Genomic DNA, 16,624 nt, shown 5'->3' with positions numbered 1-16,624 from the left:
TTAATCTGCATTTACATATTAAATGAAAGAAAGAGGAAAAAGAAAGAAAAAGAACAAAAGAAAGAAAGAGGTAGAGAGGGAGGGAGAGAAGGAAGGGGGTAAGGGAAGAAGGGAGCAAGGAAGGAAGCAAAGAAGAAAGGAAGGAAGGAAGGAAAGAAGAAAGGAAGGAAGGAAGGCAAGAAGGAAAGAAGGAAGTAAAAGAAATGTAAACATATGGAATTTGAGATATATTGTCTTGAAAGAAATTGATTTGATATTTAACTTTACAGATGTGAATTAAAATTATAAAGTATTGTACAGATAACTTGAAAATTTGATATTTCATGTTAGTTTTGTTAAACTAAGCAATTTTGCCTGAAGCAGTCTTAGTACTTTGAATTCCTAGGTAGCAAACTGAAACCTAACTTTTATGCAAACACACTGGCATTTAACAGCATGATCTTATAACAAGTTACTGAGTCTCAGCCAATCACAACACTGGCACCAACTCACCAGACCATGTCCAGATAAGGCAAACGCCTCATCAACCAGTAAAGCAAAAGCTGAGCTGTAACCAATCAAGCTGTGTCTACACGTCACTTCCTTTTTCTGCGCACAATTACTGCCTGCCCATTGGTTGGGAAGCTCTGGTTCTGAGTGCTGCTTGACTCACATAGAAGCTCTGCTACATTTAATTTCTCTAAAGTTTTTCTTTGAACGGCTGATGTGCTAATGAGGCCCTAACCATTTGTTAATCAGGTCATATTCTACGTGACTTTTTAGGCAGAAGGATGGAATTCAGCCAGGATAGTGTGCTGGACTCCAATCTCAAGGGAGTAACCTCTCATCACCAGTAACCTTGGTATTAAAACTGACTGCTCAACAGCAGAATAAAACTCAAGTCTCTAAGTTGGGAGGCACAGTTCACAAGAAACTCTTCGGTGTAAGGAACCCCAGTGTCAAGGCTTCTGATGGGAGCTGATGAGGTTACAAAATGAGTAAAAGGACTCTGTGCAGGTGCACGGTAGTTAAGGTTTTGAAAGTGGAACTTAACTTTATTCTAAGTGCCGTGGTTTTGAATTCCACTGCAGTACAGTACAGCACCTTTCTTACTTTTAGGGTGACACATAAGAACTACAGGAGGGCCTGTTTGCTGGCAGAATATCCTCTTGTGCCCATGTCCCGTATAGTCTTAGCATCTTTAATTGCCTACAGAGTGCTGGCAACCACTTGAACTAATCTGGACAGAAAAACTTAATAAAATGTGAAGCACTTTTTAAAAAACTCTTATGCCTTTATGTGTTTTCTTTTTTAGTAAAGTCGAATGTTCACAATATAAAGTAGTGGTTATTGTATTTTAGTACACATAAGGGTTAGAGAGCATGCCTCATCTTGCTATTAAACATTCTTGGCTCCCACCCCTGGAATTCTTATTCACGAGGTGTGGAGCAGTGATCATAGAACACAGCTTGGGAGGTGCTGGCATAAAAGATTAGCTAGACCTTTCCTTCTATGTACTTATTATGCAACCCCAAATATGCTTGATCCATAAATCATCAACTGTCTAACCTATCAAAATTAATGATGTTAACAATACATAAGAATTTGAATACCATAAGCCATTTTTAAATAATTCTGTATTAAATGTGTATGATGAAATTTGTGAAAAATACACCTTATTAACAAGAAATTGTTGGGCATCTTTTATTGCTGAAAAATGCCTTTTCCTTTTATAATGCATAACAACTTATAGTTTTTAAAAAGGAAAGGGTTTGACAAATTTTCTGATGTATCACACTGCCTTGATAGATGTTTTACTAGATATTGTCTAATTTTCTTTTGAAGGTCAAAAATCTAGAAAGATCAAATACCAAAGTGACACATTTAAAGAACTAATAATGTTTCTGCCTTGTGAAAAATCCAGTTTCTTGTATTTTTTTCCTCAATAAAGTGAGAATTGTTCACTAGACAATTTATCAATATAATTAGAGATGTAATTTTAAGTACCTGTCTGTTTCTTTAGCAAAGAGAGGCGTTAGAATGTGGAAATTGCTTCAGTATCAGGGAGAATCTAAGATTACTTCAAAACCCCTCTTTGTAACTCACTGAGGCCTGAGGCAGGGAGACTGGAGAAACAAGATTTTAAATAAACTACATGTTAGCAACATTCAGAGTTCTTCGAATCAACTTTAATGCACAATGTTACTAAACATGGACTTTCAAAGAGCTCCTGGATACAAGTGACTACCTCAGAGACACCACTGAAATGATTGCACTTCAGATACTCACTGTAATTATTGTACATCTTATAAGCAAATATAAAGAAAAGGTACAAAAATGTTTTACTCTAGCCATGTAAGCCTGCACAAATGATGTGAATATAAGCTCTGAAAGCCAAACACCTAACATTCAGATGCTCAAATGTGATAGAATATGCTCAGACTTCAAGGAGACATCATATCCTTAAATGAAATGAAGGAATCAGAAAACAAATGAGTATTTCTTGTGGCATAAAAAAATTTTCATTGGAGTTGGGAATGTGGCTCAAGAGGTAGAGCGCCTGCCTAGCGAGCATGAGGCCCTGAGTTCAAACCCAGTGCTACCAAAAAAAAATTAACTAAAGAGGAATTAAATCCAAAACAGCAGCAGAAAGTAAGAGTTACAGCAGATGTCTGTGTGGGAAAGAAGCAAAATGTGATTCAAAAGCAAACTCTCTCTCCAGTGAATTCACTTCCACCACCATACATATGACCTTGAAAAGGCCACTGTGTACAGAGGAACCAATCTTATGAAGTATATCAGAAGAAATATTGTCTCAAAGTCATCACATACTTCAAGTAAATATAAATGTTTGCTTTAGATGCAACTCATTGTAAGAAAAACACGATAGAAATAGACTAGATATTGATTATTTACATTAAATTATTCCTCTTATCACAATATAATCTTTCACCAAATTTCTTTTAAAATGCAGCCATTGCACTGTGAACAATTTGATATAGATAATGAATAATAATTTGAGAAAATATCTATTGTTTTCTATTGTAAATATGTTTCATACAATTAATATTTTATAACAGTAATGTTTACGATTAGAGTAAGGGTACATTCACTTTTTGAGCAGAAGATTGTAATGAAAACTTCTTAGTCACCAAGTTCTTTAAATGTTTTAAAAGTCTTTTTTGTATCTCCATCAACTTTTCTCAGCCTCTGGTACATCAGAGGACATTTCACTGCAGCTGGAAAATACCCCCAACTACATTTGCTACTTTGGGTGACTTCCTAATCATTAACCCATTCATCTTTTCTACAAACATTTACCAAGCACCAATTAGGTAGATGACAGCACTTTGTTAGACATGTCAAAGAGAATGAAGTTTATGATATGCAAACCCAACCTAATTGATTCTCCTAAAACAGTGTTTGGTCCATGGTCTTTCATGAGTGTATAGTCCAAGTTCCAAATCTTGCCTATTAAGCTCTTGATAATCTGATCCTTCATCCTTTCCCCAAATTTCATGGGTTCCAAAATGTCCAACTGGGTGGTACAGCCATGAGGTTTTACAAAATGCTTCTCAGTCATTCTAAGGTCACTACTGACTCCAGCACTGTGGGCAATCTGCCCATAATGAGTCAAACTTGACTTCTCTGCAACTGCTTGAGACTGAGCTGTCACTGTCAGGTGCTCCATAACACCATGTGCTTTTTCCCCAAACTGTGGCACGATATTGGGACTTCTGCTTTGGCCATCATAGAAATACACTCCTTGCATGTCTTATTCATGGTGGCTGATTCATTAAAGGCTAACAGAATGCACAAACGTGTCTTTTTCCAAACAGCAATGCAGAATGTGGTCTGCTTCCAAGATCTACTTCAAGCTCCATCTGCTCTATTAGCAAGAAGGATATTCAAAATATTTAACAAGTAGTTCAGCTCAGGCACCAGCCAATCATAATGGATACTGACTGTCGCACTGTGATTGGGACTGGTTCCGGAAGTCCAGGCATCATCACCTTGTTTACTTATTTAAGGGATGGGAGCAGGATGGGGAATCCTGGGGAAAAGGGCCTAGTTAGCTTTAGTAGAAGAGACAGCTTGGTGGGCTCACAGTAGCAACTATCTATTTAGTTAGCTTGCATGGAAGCATTTCAAACTCTAAGCAATTGGTACACCTCTTCTGTCACATATTAGCTGAATATCCTTGTTGGCGAGTCATTTCCTTCTGCAGCGTCCTATAAGGACATTTCATCCCTCATGTTGCCACTTAATTTTAATGTTTTAGACTTAATTGATTACATTTACATGTGTAAAGCCCTGCTTCTAAAACTAGACTAAGCTCCTAGGAAACAGAAGCCATAGATAGTCTAACTTCCAATCTTTGTCTTCAAATAAATCATCCAAAAGTTACATAACCACGCTCAGTATCACTTCATATTCTTTGAAATGTTGCAGCAGAATGACTTTCATTGTATTTTCAGTTCTTATAAGAGTTAATATTAAGCTAACTAGATGAAGAAAATTTCCTTATCTTATATAAGTGCTTCAGAAAATAATATTCAATACATTATTTGTGGTCTCTTATTTCTGTCTTATTTATATATTCTATGCTCTGGCATTCAAAAACTTAACTCCTGGCTTTCTGGTATGCTTTGTTAAGCAGGAATCCTCTCTTCGACTCACAATTTCATCCTATTTTAGATAAGTAGTACTGTCTTCTAATACTGTCTTGTAGTACTATAAGGTTTATTCTTAAGCCAAAAAAATTTTTTTCTTTATAATCCCCAAACCATCCTTTAATAGAAATAAAAATACATTTTGAGTTCTCACTTCCTTAGTTCACACCCTTCTATAGGATACGGTCCTACACTACTTCTTTCACAAGTGACATTAAAATAGAGCCAGCTAGCATTGTTCACCAGGGGTTTATAGGACCAGTTAAATTTAAATTGTTCTCTCTTCTTCCTCTCTTGCTGCAGTCACAGTCCATTTCCCACCAAGGACCCAAGGACAGAGAACAAGAGAGAGAGGAGAGATCCTTTCAATCCTGAAGGAAGTCCTATCACTTCCTGCACTAGAACCCTTCAGGAGTCCCACCATATTTTGAATGAAAATGAAATTCCTTTACCAAGTTGGACAACATGTGAAAAAAGTCCAAACTTCTGTCGAGGTTGGTCCATGCCTCCCTCTCATAGCTCATTGCCCTGCTCTCTCTGTTCAGTCATGCTTCAGCCACACTAACCATCTTTCTCCCCCTTGGACATGCCAGCACATTCCCCTCTCAGCTGGGCAGTTGCTTGTTTCATCGCCATATAACATGTGTCTTCCTATATCTCAGGAACTTTGTCTTGTTGTCATTACATGGCCAGCACCTGTGACTACACCTGGCTCAATAAAGAGTTGCTGATTGACTTATCTTTTGAGAGCCTAATAGAAAAATAGTAATTTTTTTGTAGTAATAACAGCAGAATTCACTGCTTACAGTCTAACATAATAAGCAAATTTATAGAATAATGAAAAATATGTAAAGAACAGAAAATGCTGCAGTTGGGAAAAATTATTAAGATAAATGGAGCAAGAAAATAAAAATTTCAGAATAAAGTGATGAAAACACAAGGATGATTATTCAAAGCTCAGGCAGGATAGCTAATTGAAGTAACATCTGTGATGAAGCATCAAGTTTATGGTTTTGCTCTTGGGACAAAGCAAATTTGCTTAGTATGACAAAGAATCTGCAATTTAAAAACTTGATCCTAATGCAAGAAAAGTATAGACTGCAGTTTGACCAATATGCAAATTTTTAAATCATACCATAACAAAAACATAAGCAAAAGAAGGAAATGTAATAAAGATACCTTTCTGATGCTGTTCTAGATTATAACTTATCACAGTGTGGTCAAAAAGCCCTTTCTCTGGCACCTACATGAACTCTGCAAGGCCTTGGGGACAGGGGTCCCAGACAGAAGCACCTTACACTATTCCTTTCACACGTGAAATAAAAATCCACATACCAGTCATCTGCATAAAAGAACATGGAAGGGAATCTGAGAAATGACAGTTTTCTCCTCTGTGGTTAATTTAAGATTTAGAATCATTGCCACGACTTATTCTGAATAAAATTTAATAACAGTTGAATTTTCTTCTTGACTCCCTCCTGCCCGTAATGTTCCCTCTTTACAGGAGCTGCCAAGCTAGTATGATAACACCACAGCTTTGCATGCTTAAAGGATTAATAGAAGAGGCAAACACATGGCCAAGGAAAACCCTGACATATGCTCCTGAGTGCTGCTTTTTCATTAGGAATGCACACATTTTCTCAGATTTAGAGGAAGATCTCTGGGGAAATTCTCCAGTGCACTTGAGGGGCTGAGGGAAGGGATGGGAGTGGGGTCACTCACAATGGGTGGATCAGAGTCCAGTCCAGCCCCGTTATTTGGAGTTTGGGTGGGAGCATAATTGCCTATTCTTTCTTCTCCATGTGAATACCTCCCTGCTACTAGTTCTCATTGCATTTGTGAAGTAAAGAACAATTTGTGTGTGTGTGTGTGTGTGTGGTACTGGGACTTGAACTCAGGGCCTTCACCTTGAGACACTCCACCAGTCTTTTTTTTGTGAAGGGTTTTTCGAGATAGCGTCTCTCGAACTATTTGCCGGTTGTCTTCGAACCTCCATCCTCCTGATCTCTGCTTCCTGAGTAGCTAGGATTACAGGGGTGAGCCACTGGCACCCAGTTAAAAACAAAAATTTTAACCAAAATTTGAATTGTATTTCCAAATAGCTTTCAAAATAGTTAGAACAACATACAACCAGCCAAGGAAGCTTATCAGTCTCAATAAAATTTTCCTAAGGTTGAATATTGTTAGATTTTCTTTATTAAATTAATAACTAGAATAACAATTTATTTTCATTTTTATATATACAAGTTAGGAAAATAGTAACTGAAATTACTAAATCCAAAAATCTAGAAGTTGAAAATTTAGTAATAGAAAAATTTGGTAATTACAGGAATGTAGTCAGGCCTGTTGTTTATCATTTATGACTGTTTTGACATAAAACACACTAAAATTCTGTAACTAGAAAAATACCATATTGTTTTTATTACATGTATACACATTGATATTTATATCCACAGCAAAGTTCATCAAATTCTGTCTGTAAAGGGCCAGAGAGTGAATGTTCTAGAACTGGAGGAATACCTGGTCTCTCTGATTGGAAAGCCAAAACAGTCATAAATGAATTATTAACCAACACATTAAAGAATATTCTAAATTACCCAAAATTTCAAGAACATAAAGCCTACCTTTTAAGCAAGGTGGTTAATTCTTAGAGAATATATTTATACATTGCAACAGGCAAGCAAGCAAAGTTACTACTAGTCAAACTTTTCTGTCCCCTCAGTTCAGTGGCCTTGGAGTGACAGCTGTGATAACATCTCAGAGGATCTCCTGGTGGATGTGGGTAATTTAAACTCTGACCCAGAAAGAGAAAAACACCGCTCCTGGCTACAAACCTGCCAATGCAGTTGTTAAAGCAGGTGCTTTCCTTCCACAAAGCGACAATCTTGTTTCCCACCTTTCGGTTTCTTCTTTTGCCTGGGTGACTTCCATTCCAGAAGTGCTTTCTGTTTACTTCTGCCAGCCACACACACTGCTCTGCATGTTGCTTTTATTGACAAACTCACAGCCTGGGTTTCATTGTCACTGAGGTCTGACAACGGCAAGGACAAAACTCACAGATCAGAGTGAAATCCAGAGGGCAGAGCACCACCTCGTAAGCCTCTCAGACTCTCTTCTCACCCCTGAAGCATCAGACAAGTTCAGGACAAGTACAAAGTCCTCGGCTATTCTTACTCTGAAATCTACATAGCTTAGCTTCATGGTTTCAGCCTGAAATAAATAACTTGCAGTAGGGTCAAGTTCCTGGATCTAATGAATCAAAGATAAACTTTATTCTCTAGTAAATTTGAAAGTCAAAATACATCAGAAAGACATTCCTAGCCGAAATACTTTTTAAAAGTCACAATAAGCCTTTGTACTGATTTTAAGGAATACACCACACCAGTGAATTATTAAAATCTAAAGGTTAACTTCAAGATTGGATTGCTCAACTTTCAAGCCTTTTCACAAACTATTATTATCGTACTCAGCATGGAATTTAAATACTCTCACTAAGGTTCATCAAACATTAGAAGCAAAATGCCTTTACAGGCTAGAACTGGATTCTAAGTTAGTGCATTCTTTAAAAATGTTTTACAATCTAGTGAAAAAATGAACCGTATGAGAATATATAAACAAAAAAAGTTTAGTATCCTGACTGTGAGAGAAAATAATACTGCTGAAAGTCACTGTGTGACATAATACTATATGTGCTCAGCTTTAGACAAAGCTCCAAATTAAAGAGACAGTGTTATTTCTTATCCCCAAATGTCAGCTCATAGTTGGAGGAAACCTGCATGTGTAGCATTAAGAGGAAACAGCAGTCCACCACTGCATCCCAGGCAGTCAGGTGGTTTGGTCACATTGGCTTTACTCCATCAGCTTCCTTCCAGGAAGTTGAGATTTGACCAATGAGTTGCACTGTGGATTCTTAGGCCACCATCCTCTCTTTTCTGCGTTTGTGGCCTAACACTTACCCGTACCCTTGGTTCTTTGGTGTCCTCAATGTTACAGCCATAGTAATCTGGAGTTTTATCCAATTCCTGCATGTGTTCTTGTGCTCTGACGCTCTTCTCAGCATGGCAAGACGAGCAGAGAGCTGCATTTCCCATCTCAGGTCTACAGTTTCAGCTGTCACTGAGTCTGTCCTTGCCCTCCACACTCTGTCCTGGGCTCCCAGGGTACACTAATGTGGACAATCCATCAAGATGCTCTGTGGCTCCTCTGCTCAGTTCCCCTACATGCCCCTCACCAGTCCTCCCCATGAGCTGGCTGGCTTGCTGGTGTCACAGAGAACTCAAAACCCCAGCAACTGCAGGCTGCATTCAGTGACCATTTCCAGTTCAGGCACTGCCAGTCTATTTTTACACCTACCAGGCCAGCTATGCATGTCAATGGAACAGGGGGGGAGGCAGACAGCGAGCAGGGGAGGGGGTGGTGGTGTTTTGTTTTTCACCAGGCCTGCAGCCTGCCTCACACATGGACTTCAGCTCCTGCTGTGTAAAATGTCTCTACATACAAGAATGTTTGCATTACTCAATAAATTCCTTTGACTCCTTTGATTTTTCCCCTCTGTGTCTCTACTCACACAGAATCCGTTATGCATTAATAGCATAACGGATAAAAATTATTTCATAACTGCTTAAAAGAAGGGGCACCCACATGGCTCAAATATACTACCTTTTTCATTACCATTTATAGAAAACTAGCCATCCTTTTACATTGAATGCTCATTGGAAAGTTATCAATCAAAATGGTTCATCAGATCCTGGTGTGGAAGTTTTGATTTTTATAAATTATGCACAATTTGTCATTATGCATGAGTGTGACACCTAAGAGCAAACATTTTAATTCATTTATAATCTTGTTAATTTTTAATATTTGAAAGTATTTCCTGCAACCTTATTAAAAATAACCAAGATGGCTTTCAATACCAGGCAGTCTTTGAAGTAGTCATAGTATAGACTTTTGAAAGAAGGTGCTTCCCACAGGGAGGAACAAAGAAAATACACCATAGATTTAGGAAGCCAATTATGATAGACATCGGCCTTTGTTATGAATGATTATGGACTAAACACTGTCCCCTCCCGTAGGGTGTCCTTTAAAACTCCCGATAATTATTTGAGTATTAGCCCTATCCTTTCCCATTTGTTATTTGTGTGTGTGTATCTTCTCTTTCACATACTTTTAAGTTACTCAGTGTAGATTAAGTAGACTTAGATTTTTGTATCATTCATCCTTATGTTACATATTAATTGTGAAACAGTTAAGAAATGTATTGAATTGAAAGCAATGATTTGAGGAAAAGAGGATGCAGATAATATTTAGAAATTAATCCCAATATGTTTGCTAAACTAAAATTCACCTTTTGAATGTATCATTATTATTTTTATGTATTTATTTAGTTACATTTTATTTTCAGTGCTGGGGATCAAACCCATGGCCTCCCACATGCTGGATAAGCACTTGACCACTGAGACGACCACGGAGATACACTTCCAGTGCTGCCGTTACTTTTTTAAAAAAACTTTTTAAATGCTATTTTTTTTCGTAAAATTAAAAATAGCATTCCTGAAATACCATTCTCAGATTTGAGCTCATAAAGCCCAACAAACTCAAATCTGAGAATGGTATTTTGGGATTGTTATTTTCCACAGGCCTCAAGCTGCTTTTTTTTAACCAAACTGGTTTTGAATAACTGCTTTTTATTGTTGTGCTGGGTAGGGGTACATTGTGGCATTTACAAAAGGTCTTACAATATATCAAATATATCATATTTGAATACACCCCCTCCCCACATCAATCTCCTTTATGCCCCATCTCCCAATTCCTGGAATAGTTTCAACAGGTCTCATTTTCCATTTTCACACATGTGTACGCAGTATTTGCACCATAGTCACCCTACTACACCCTTTCCCCACCTCCTCCCACTCCCACTGGTACCAATCCCCCCAAAGCAGGACCTGTTCACCCTCTTGTTCTCCAATTTTGTAAAAGAAAAAAAAATGACATTTTTGTTTGTTTAAGATAGCAGCACAAGGAATTCCCTTGTGACATTTCCATGTATATATGTATTATAAGCTGAATTGGTTCATCTCTATTTTTCTTCCTTTTGCCTTAGTCCCCTTCTTATGGTGGTTTTAGCAGGTTTAAAAATTCTATATTCATTCTTGTATAGAGAGTACATCAACCATATTCACCTTCTGAACTTCCTTCTTTGACCCTTCCCCTCTTGTGTGTGACCTCATGAGCCTGTAATGGCTATAAAGATTCTGTCCCTGATTTCCAGATTCTGAGAGGTGTCACCAGTATTCACTGAAATTGTGTTTCTTTCTCAGCTATACGCAAAGGCATCATTTCCAATCATTTTTTAAAATTACTGGCTGACTGAAGCGATCATATTATGACAATAATGGAGGGGATATATTCTCCAATCATTTTAAAGAGAACCTTAATCTAAACATTTTAAATGTGATGCTTTGAGTGAACGTATGCTCAAAGACAATGCTACGGTATCAGTCACAAGAACAGACTGTTGGCTGAGCCGTGGCAAGCAAACCCTTTCATGTTGCCTGGATAATTCTCCATATATGAAACTAGTGATTCATCACAACAGGGTGATTTATGTTCCACATACTGGAGCCATGTGCTGTAGGAATTAAGCAAGCTACGATGTTTAATGACATGTTTACACGCTCTTCCAGAAGGATGTGACTTTCATTTTTCTGTCTTCTCCAGGCTCTTAGAGTCTAGGGAAGTACTGTATCCCACCAAGGCTTTAACTGGATGCTTCTTCTTAAACATATGAGAACTATTTTATTCAGAATATAAAACAAGATTTTTCCAGCTACTGAAAGAGATGTACTCCCCGCCTTCTAGAATTAATTTTAAACATAAAAATTCAAAATTCCACAGAATCTTTCATATGGAATTATGAACTTAAAACACTAGAAGCAAATTCTACAAACTCGCTTTGACTCCCTACTTCATTCTGGAACTGAAATCTGAAACTCTGTACTTACATACATAAAAGGGATATTTGACCACTTCAGATTAGAGAAACGCCCTTCACGCTAGATGAACACGTGCATGAATTGATGCCTGGCATCTCCCCGTCTTGTGAATGCATTACCCATTCTACCCCCATACCTTTGGTTTTGCTTTTCCTTCAGTCAAGAATGCATCCTCCCTTCTCTAACCGTCCAAGTTCTCTGTCTCCTTCAAAGTCCATCTTTTAATTCTCTTTCCCCTGAAAGTTTGCATCATAACTATGTTAGTCCCTTAGTTAGTTCTAATATCTTTTTGAATAAGGTTGGGACTATTATCAGCTCTTACTCTTTTTACAAGATAGGCCAGGTGTCTCTCACTGACCTCTTCATAAACTCAACTAAATGTTTGTAAAGTATAAATGAATAAAATGCAGCCACAGACACACAACACATACTACTAATATTTAACTGGATACACTGACCTAAGCTTCTGGGTTTTTGCACATCAACAGTAACAGATTTAATAATTTTAAACATCTTTAAGCATGACAAAATTTTAATTTCATTTACTGACTGACAATAAACACCCCTTTAGTGTTTGAAAACACATGAACACTGGGGTGAATTTTCCTAGAAAAAAAACTATAGGGCTTTCTAAGAAAGAAAGGAGAGAGAGACAGACAAAGAGAATGAGAGAGGAAGGAACAAAGGGAGGGAAGAGAGAAAACAGAGTACAAACCAAAGTAGCATGTTGACAACTCTTGGAAGTTACTTTTTCTAAAATTAGTAGCTATTAGTCTTCTTCTCCCTCCCCCTTCTCCTTTCTTCATCTCAGGGAAATTTTTTCATCCTTTTTCCAATAAAGAAACTTTCTGCATATTAAATGTAATATCTATACTCCTATCATTAGGGCTGCCAAAATATTTAACATTGTGGTCCCAAATTCCACTGCTGAAGCTCAGTGGTTAATAAGAACTGGCAAGGAAGAGACAAATAAAAACCCTGGTGCTCCAGTAACAGGCTGAAATTTCCTATTTTCTGACTAAACCATTTTAAATGATCAACCCAGAATATATCGATAGCTGTGAAAATAAAATTTCCAATGAACAACTTCCTCTTTGGTGTCTCTCCAAACTTTGCCAATGATCCAGTGGTGTCTAATCAAATACAAAAGTGTGAGGGGTCTGCAGAAGAGGCCATTACTTCAGAAATTAAAACTTTATTTCTAGTATTACCTTCTGGTGTTTAACATTAAGAAGCAGACAGGTTTGTCACAAAAGCTTGGGTGATATGATAATCTATATAAATATAATCTATATAAATATATAATCTATATAAATAGATAGATAATCTATATAAATATATAATCTATATAAATATAATAACATTTTGCCAAGTTGAAGCCAAAGTTAACAAATGCTATGCAGCACTCCTCTCCTAAAAATATGACCGGAGAGGGTTGGGATCTCTATGGACATCTGACAAGGGATATGCTTTTTGCAAGGGCAGAACAATGTCACCGCTGTTTCTCAAAAATGCTTCCAAGTCGTTAGGGCAAATTACTCAGAAAGCAAATATTTGCAGGTTTGACCACACAGAGTAGGATATGTGAACTTGATACATGACTTAGAAAGTAAAATTCAAAGTCCTTGTGATGTGACCTATTTGCCATATCTTCTTAAGTTCCCAGGCATTTTACTGCTATTATTCCAGTAGTATTACTGTTTCAAATCTTCACAAGAGAAAAGCGATTAAGGCTGAGAAAAAAGGCTGGCTTCTCAGCTGCGATCTTCTGAAAGTCACTGTTCAAGTCCCAAAAGAAGCAAATCTGAAAGCCATCACTGCTGTTCTGAATTTCACCCTTTAGGTAAGAAGTTATGATTTCAGAATCATCAGGAAATTAACACCTCAGAGGAGAAATAGCAATCTTGGATCTATAATTTAACCTACAGGATTAGAGCAGGACTACTGAAGGAGACTAGAAAAGATTTCTTAGTGAGGCTTTACTGATCCTAGGATTTCGCTCTACCACTAATTTGCCTGTGTAGACTTGTATAGTGTTTATCAAATCTAGGCTTCAATTTTCTCTTTTTTAAAATAAAGGAGTTAGACTAGGTAATTGTAGATTCCTTCCAGTTCTGAGTCCTTTTAGCTTCTCAGACACAGAACTTACATTTGAACATCTACCTAACATGGAGCAGGAGTTGAAGCTGACCAACCATCTATTCAGACCATTTGCATAGGGAAGAAAAGGAGTAAGAATGACTTTGTGCCTGTCATCCCACCGCAAGACACTGAGAGTGGGAGGATCCAGACCAGACTGGGCAAAAAGTTCCTGAGACCCTAACTCCCTCCAACTCAACAGAAAAAAGCTGGGCGTGGGGCACACACTTGTTATTCCAGCTACGGAAGTGCAAATTGCAGGACTGTGGTCCAGGCCAGCCCAGACAAAAAGAAATACCTTATCTCCAAAATAACCAGAGCAAAAGAGGGCTGAAGGTGTGGGTCAAATGGTTAGAGCACCTGCCTAGAAGAGCAAAGTCCTGAGTTCAAACCCCAGCATCATCAAAAAAAAAATGGGCTGTTGCATCACATTTCTGGTTCTATGCACTGAGTTTGTTTAGTTTTGTTTCCCCGGTAGACTCAAAAAAACATATATATATATATAAAGGACCTTTGTCGAATATTACAGTCTTTGTGGGACCCCGGAGCTCTCGCCCAACGTGAGGGTTCTTTCACTCTTGCTCTACCTTCCACTAATTAAGTTGAGACATTTTGGCAGTACTGGGATTTGAACTCAGGGCCTCAAGGTTGCTAAGCAGGCACCCTTACCACTTAGGCCATTCTGCCCACAAACTGAGACATTTTGGAAAGCACTTCTGCCACCATTTTCTACATCCCACAATTGTAAAATAACTTTCATCTGGAAATAGTGTCACTCTCTAAAGCTGACTTTGCAGGACACTTTTATAGACTTGGGAAGACAGGTCTGCAAAACCACTGAGTAAGCTAGCAAGGAATCCTATTCTCCCCCAAACATTTGGTTATCCCATTGCATCCAAAATTCTCAATAGCAACAGAATCACATGAAACCAAAAACAAGTTCTTCTAACTTTGGGAATCACTGACCTATGGAAATCAAACTGGAACATTCAGTGCAATAACTCAGACAGCATGGTATTTCCTCGCATGTTTGAATTCGTTCAATACAATTTATTTGGCTAAAAGTTAAACACAGTTGATTTTTACCAAATGGATCTATTATGTAATTGATCAATCAGGAAAAGTGCATAATTGATAGATCTCCACTAGATTCTCCACGCTGACATTAGCATGTCTTCTCTAATTGAGGTCAGTATAAATGACTTTGTTTATGCTTTAAACAAATTAACCAAAATGAGTATTGTCAGGCTATTCATAGGCTCACAAACATCAATTAACCAATTTAGATTTACATTCCTTCCAGCTATTATTTTCTTTCCAGACTGCTGCCTCTTGACTTCTGGCTTATCAAGGACAACATTCTTTAATAGACAGTGCTAGCAAGTTGTGAAGTTTTCTAAAAGCTGCTGTACAATACCCAGCACAAAGTGGGCCCTCAATAAATGTCACAGTGACATTAAAGAGACTATGAAGCCAAGAACGTAGGGTGTCCGAAACCAAAAAGGCCATCTGACTAATTCTATGTTCTGTCATATTGAACAGGACTTTGAAATACAATGTGTGTAAAACAATTTAGTCATTGTACTTTATCTGAAGAAAAGTATACATAATACTCAGAAAATGTCTAGCTATGAAAGCTGGGGCCCCCCCACAAGCTTTATGTGAAGAGAGGGGCCAGTGATTAAAAGCAAAACACAAGAAGGGGGCTCTGTTACCATCTGGTTTCAGCAGTTATTTGTTTGAAACTTAAGCCAGTTTTTCAGTTTTCTAAATTTCCATCTCCAAACGAAGTAAGAGAGCTCCAAGGAATAATATGAAGCATACTCAGTTCAGGTGAATTTAAAATGAATAGAGCATAACTCATGACTGTTGATCTGCGAACAGGGAAAGTCTGGTGCCCAAAGGAAAACACTCTTCACCCAGGTGACTGTTTGTGGGAGGGTGGGGAGAAAGCTGACCAGCCAGGCTCTGTGTGCAGCATGCCATGGTTGTCTAGACTGATCTATCAAAGAGAATTCTCACACACCCCAGTAACACTGTGCCTGGGTATCCAGAGAAGATAAATGAGAGTACTGTCCTATTGAGAATTCATAGTTAACTTCCCCAAATAATATCTTACTATTAGGTATTTAGCAAACCCCACCACTAAGCTCAATGAGTTTTCCATTACTGAGAACAGCAAATAAAAGTCCACTTTTCTTTTTTATGCTTTTCAATTCCCACTTCACCTAGTACTTGGCCAATGTTTTCCTCTGAAGGTTCAGAGTCATTAAACTACATACATTTCTATGCTGCTTGTATGTTCACCCTAGAGAGACTAGGAAAATAACTTTTCATAAACTCTTTGGACTATCGCATGGAATGTGGGTTTTAAATGTTTGATACATTTGGTGTTACCAAAAAATTTATTTAACTACAAAACAGATCCCATTTCTATTGAATCATACATTCAAATATTTTAATCTATTGGTCTCAAAGTCTTTTAAGGTAACAATTTCCAAACAAAATACATACATGTGAAGTTAAGCAGGAGACATATACATTTAAAATATACCACCATTCAGCAGCCAGACATTGCTCAATCAAGAACAAATTCAAGTTCAAAGTAGATGTCTAATGCTGTTCAAACTAGAGAAGATATGAGTATTTGACTTAGAATTACCAATTAAACTTGATTTATTGTGAGGATAGTAACATATTTCTTTGTACTATATTAAAACATTGAATCAAGTAGGTTCATCCAGCTGTGCTGCACTTACTTCAGTGAGTGATTGTTAAATACTGTATCTTTTATTTAAATTGTACATTGAGTGTGTATTTAATCAAGAACTGTTGCACAAC

The 16,624-nt window shown here is 37.6% G+C and overlaps 1 protein-coding gene across 4 annotated transcripts in view; it reads right to left on the bottom strand.

The window, feature by feature from the left end:
• Positions 1–8,911, bottom strand: part of Ank2 (ankyrin 2) — a 230,842-nt gene extending 221,931 nt beyond the window's left edge. For 2 of the 4 annotated variants that reach the window (XM_074041571.1, XM_074041574.1), the window contains exon 1: positions 8,609–8,870. In XM_074041571.1, coding sequence (XP_073897672.1) covers positions 8,609–8,743 — 135 coding nt within the window. In that variant the 5' untranslated portion in view covers positions 8,744–8,870. Of the gene's footprint in view, positions 1–8,608 lie in introns of all 4 variants that reach the window. The other 2 variants (XM_074041570.1, XM_074041573.1) reach the window with 2 other exon arrangements.
• Between the last annotated feature and the right edge of the window lie 7,713 nt (positions 8,912–16,624).

Source organism: Castor canadensis, chromosome 9, assembly GCF_047511655.1.
Source record: "Castor canadensis chromosome 9, mCasCan1.hap1v2, whole genome shotgun sequence".
Classification (NCBI taxonomy): domain Eukaryota; kingdom Metazoa; phylum Chordata; class Mammalia; order Rodentia; family Castoridae; genus Castor; species Castor canadensis.
The sequence above is the reverse complement of the archived record's forward strand: the minus strand, read 5'-3'. Positions and strand labels throughout refer to the sequence as shown.